Source organism: Cebus imitator, unplaced genomic scaffold (genome assembly GCF_001604975.1).
Source record: "Cebus imitator isolate Cc_AM_T3 unplaced genomic scaffold, Cebus_imitator-1.0 Scaffold633, whole genome shotgun sequence".
NCBI lineage: Eukaryota > Metazoa > Chordata > Mammalia > Primates > Cebidae > Cebus > Cebus imitator.
Window position 1 is genome coordinate 635,979 of NW_016107948.1, and position 5,295 is coordinate 641,273.

The window sequence follows — 5,295 nt, forward strand, 5'->3', positions numbered from 1 at the left end:
TGTGGCCTTAATGGAGAAATATGAACCAGATTTTGTTGCAGTTGGATGCATTCATAGCTGAATAACCAAAAACAAAGACTAAGAGATGCCACAGAGCAATCTCCTTGGCCCTTACATAGTGAATACTACCAGCATGTGAAAGAAAGGAAAGGCAAATTAAATTTCTAGATAATTCTTCTATTTAACATATCAGATGTGAGAAATGCACTAAAAATTAGACTAATGGTATAGACAATGGATTAAACCTAATAAACTGATATTTACAGCAATAAATTAATGTTTATCTAAAGGAAATCAACTGAGTTAACATATGACTCAGCAATTCCACTTCTAGGTATACACCCAAGAGAAATAAAAGCATATCTCTATCTAAAAACTTGTGCACAAATTTTCATAGCAGCATTATTATTCATAATAGCCAAAAAATAGAAACAACCTCAACGTCCACCAACCAATGAACTGATAAACATAATGTGGTATATATATATATATATACAAAAAACACTATTCAGCAATAAAAGGAATGCAATACTGATACAACAACAACATGATGAAACTTGAAAACATTGTGCTGTGTGATAGAAGCTAGGCATATTATATGCTTTCATTTATTTGAAATGTCCAGAACAGGTAAATCAATAGAGACAGAAACAGATTTGTGGTTGCCAGGGATTGGGGGAAGATGGTAATAAGGAGCAACTGCTAATGGGTACAGGATTTTTTGGAGAGATGAAGATTTTCTAAAATTATGTAGTGGTGATAGCCACACAACTCTGTGACTATACTAACTACTCATTTATATACTTAAATGGATAAATTATATCTCAATAAAGTTACCATTAAACAAAGAAATAAATCAACTGATAAATATAACAAGTAGAGGTATAGAGCTGTTTGTCAGAAAGACACCTGAAGTTTATAATTTACCATAAACTCCACTTAATGTAAAAAATAGTTATGGTGAAAGAAATAAAAGCAATTTCAGGATGAATTTTAGCAACATCATATTCATATCAAGGAATGTAATCAGGCTGACATATTCCATGCTAGTCAGGCCACATCCGGACAACTACATTCCATTGTAAGCACAATGCCTAAGGAAACTAGTGTAAGTCCAAAGGAATGCATATAGAACTGAAACAGGATCAGAATGCATGCCACATGAGACATATTTAAAGGAATCAAGGTTGCTTAGAACAGGCAAATACTCATAAGATACACCTATCTTCAAATATATGTGGGTCTACTAGAGAAAACATCCAGGCAACGTGCCTCACACCTATAGTCACAGTCCCAGCTACTTCAGAGGCTGAGGCAGGAGGATCCCTAGAGCCCAGGAGGCAGACATTACACAGAACTATAATCATACCACAGCACTCCAGCCTGGATGACAGAATGAGACCTGGTCAGTAAAAAGACAATTTTAAAGAAAAAGTAAGAGATAAAAGAGAATGGAGAAGAAAGGAGGGGAAAAGAGGGGAGGAGAGAAGAGGGAAAGGGAGAAGAGGGAAGGGGAGGGGAGGAGAGAGAAGGGAAGGGGAGGAGAGGGGACGGGGAAAAGAAACGAAGGAAAAGGAGAAGGTAAGGGGAAGGAGAAAGAGGGAGGGAGGCAGGATCCCAATACAAAAGATGTTAACAGTCACTGCTAAGAAGCTAGAAGGGGGGAAATTAATGTCATCATGGGCTAGAACTAATGCAGTTAAGGGTGCCTCCCAGAGCAACACTTTCCACTGAATAAACAGTTTCAAGTAAATACTAGAAGATACTTGTCAGGAGTCCTATTTCAGAAAGACTTCCTGTAATATGTAGAAGACTGGAGGTATTTTTAAGTTCTCTACTAATAAAATTTTATCCTAAATCAAAATCATATAACAAAATTAATGAAATAAATGCATGAAATCCAAAAAAGAAGATGATTTAAAATTTTACCTCATTGTTCTGTAATGGTGGTTTTCCACTTTTCTTACTGTAGAGGAAAAAGAGAGAGAGAGCTTTACTTTGTGTGCAAAGTGCTATCATTAAAATGATTTTAAGATGTCAAATATATCAAATTATTTAAAAGCGTTTCTTCTTTTTCATTCATAGTGAGATAGAACATATTAAATAATAGTCCAGCTGACTCTTAGTAAGCATTATTTACAAAAAGTACTTAATAAATTTTTACTACTATTATGTAACAGACATTTTGTTTGGCAATTTTTAGGCTGTGTGTGTGTGTGTGTGTGTGTGTGTGTGTGTGTGTGTAAATGCAAACATAAATACAAGTCTACTTCTTTATCCTTGAATCACACCTTGGCCATGTAAACTGCTTTGGCCAATGGAACATCAGCAAACCAACACAAACAGAGGCTTAAAAAATGTGCACTGCTTCCTCTTACCGCTGGGAATCTTTCCCTAACCACATGAGCAATCCCAGGCTAGGCTTCTAAAGATGACAGAATATGTGTCATTCCCATATTACAAATGAGGAAACTGGCCTGGAGAAAGAAAGCAGTATGTCCAAGGTTCATATTCTGACTACTAGTCTAGGCTACCTCCCCAAACAGTATAATTAGCCAGGTATTGGTCCTTTGGTCCTTTCCATAACACACTACCATGGCACCCTATGCTTCTACATAACGTTGATCGCATTTTGAATTTGTTTGATGTATATTTCCTTCCATTAAACTAGTTCCATGCTATCAGGAGCTATTGCAGGCTGGTTTCTCCGAAGCTGAGGTAATATGGTATCTGGGGTACAAATGTTCATTAGGGATCAACATCTGTGAATGGAAGGTAGAGAAACCAGTTTTGAGCAGAACTCAAACTGTGATGCAAGCCCAACATAACTTCAGCCAACCGTACAGGACATTCTAAAGCAAGCACTGTCCATCAGAGTGCTCTGTGATGGGCTGAAATGGCCAGGTCTTTAATACCTCTGCCTTACTCTGTCTGGAAATGCATACAGGGAGTTTGTGACATGAGGAGAGGGAAATGTCTCTAGAGCTGAGGCAGACTCTAAGGCGGGAAAGTGGGGGGTTGGGGGGGAACACAAGGGCGGGGGAAGAGAGGCCTGCAGGATCTCACATTTCTCACAGCTAGGCAGTAAACCCTTCTTTAAAGGGGAATCTGAGTCTACTACAGGTCATACATTATTCAACCCTCTATGTTCAACATGTAGCTAAACTCCGAGGATCTGCAGAATGCACATCTTCATTAATAAGATACCAGGTCACCAAATAAGACTAGAAAGTCAAACTTAACTACAATTCAATAGATGCCCTTATTTTAAAAAGCACTTAGGTTATTATTGTTTCTAATTTCAGTTGTATTACAGATTATTTATCTGTTTAAAATCTTTTATGAATTGTAAAACTATTACACAAAATGCATTTTAGCACAGCAAAAGAAGCAATGCAGTGAAGAGGTAAACTGTGGGAGAAAATATGTGTAACCATACACCTGATTAGGGGTTAATATCCAAAATATGTAAGGAACTCAACTCAATAGCAAGACAACAATCCAATTTTAGAAAACGAGCAAAGGACCTGAATAGATATTTCTCAAAAGACATATAAATGGCCAGCTAGTATATGAAAAAATTCTCAACATCACTGATCATCAGAAAAACACAAATCAAAACCAAAAAAAGATAATATTCATACTTCTTAGGATGACTACTATCAAAAAGATAAATGATAACTGTTGGCAAAGATGTGGAGAAAAGAGAACACTTGTACATTGTTGGTTGATAGGAGTATGAATTAGTACAACCATTATGGAAAACAGTATGGAAGTTCCTTAAAAATTAAAACGTAATTACCATATGATCCAACAATCCCACTTCTGGGTATAGATCCTAAGGAAATGAAATCAGTATCTCAAAGAGGTATCTGCACTCTCATGTTCCCTGCAGCACTATTCATAACAGTAAAAGATATGGAATCAACCTAAGTGCCCATTGAGGGATGAATGGATAAAGAATATGTGGTATATAAATAAAATGGAATAAATTCAGCCTTTAAAAAAAAAGGAAATGCTGTCAATTTGCAACAATATGGATGAAGCTGGGGGACATTACACTAAATGAAATAAGCCAGGCCCACAAAGCCAAATTCTGCATGATCTCACTTACATGTGGAATCTAAAAAAGTCAAACTCAGAAGCAGAGAATAGAATGGTAGTTGCCAGGGGCTCAGGGGTTGGAAGAAATAGGGAAAGGTTAGTTAAAAGGTACAAAGTTCAGCCACCCTAAGACGAACAAGTTCTGGAGATCTAATGTACAGGATGGTGACTATAGCTTGATAATAGTAATCATTTCACAATGTATGTGTATATCAACATAAAAATTAAAAAATTAATATTCAATAAAAATGCCACAGTGCTTACCACTAATAAATGTTACAGGTTGATATTTACAGAGATAAATGGAGATTCATGCAGTATGATGCTCACAAAAATACATTTATACATGTACACACACACACAAACACCCCTACACCCACACCTATGAGTGAGCCACATGATCAGTCGCTCTCCCATCACTTCATCACTTTTCTCTCTCCAAGGTTCCATGAAATACTTTGTTCAGAGGGAACCATGACATCTTATAAAGCTTCAATTGGCCTGAACACATACTCTACATATAAGTCCTATTTTCTTTAATCAGTCTGTGGCAATTAAAATTTCTTCGTAAGTTTCTTTAAGAGTTTCTTTATAAGATTTGTTTCTCAGGAAGTTCTATGAAAACAGCTTTCATCTGTAGTTACTACTATAAAAGACATTTTTAATGGCAAAACAATTCAGTATGAGTACAAAAGTTGAAGGTGATTTTCTTAGTTTCACATTAATACATATTAACCTGATATAAGTTCCAATACAGCAAATTTATCATACATGTGGTCTGTAAATGATCACTTAGCAACCATATAAACACAATACTGGCACTAAAATCTGTATAGTATGGTAGTCATTCAGAAAACCCAGAATATGCTTATATTAATTTATTTTTAATTTATCATCAAAATGAAAACAAAATTAGTTCTATAAAGAAAGTGCAGCCAAGTACGGTGGCTCACACCTGTAATCCCAGCACTTTGGGAGGCCGAGGTAGGTAGATCACTTGAGGTCAGGAGTTCAAGACCAGCCTGGCCAACATGGCAAAACCCCGTCTCTACTAAAAATACAAAAATTAGCCAGGCATGGTGGCGCACGCTGGTAGTCCCAGTTACTCCAGAGGCTGAGGTAGGAGAATCACTTGAACCCAAGAGGTGGAGGTTGCAGTGAGCCAAGATCGTGCCACTGCACTCTAGCCTG

The 5,295-nt window shown here is 36.8% G+C and overlaps 1 protein-coding gene across 3 annotated transcripts in view; it reads right to left on the reverse strand.

Moving 5' to 3' along the window:
* LOC108295328 (ATP-binding cassette sub-family D member 3) overlaps positions 1–5,295 on the reverse strand; it is a 74,434-nt gene that overhangs the window by 36,269 nt on the left and 32,870 nt on the right. For all 3 annotated transcript variants that reach the window (XM_017517460.2, XM_017517464.2, XM_017517466.2), the window contains exon 2: positions 1,930–1,966. In XM_017517460.2, the coding sequence (XP_017372949.1) occupies positions 1,930–1,966 (37 nt within the window). The remainder of the gene's footprint in view (positions 1–1,929; positions 1,967–5,295) is intronic.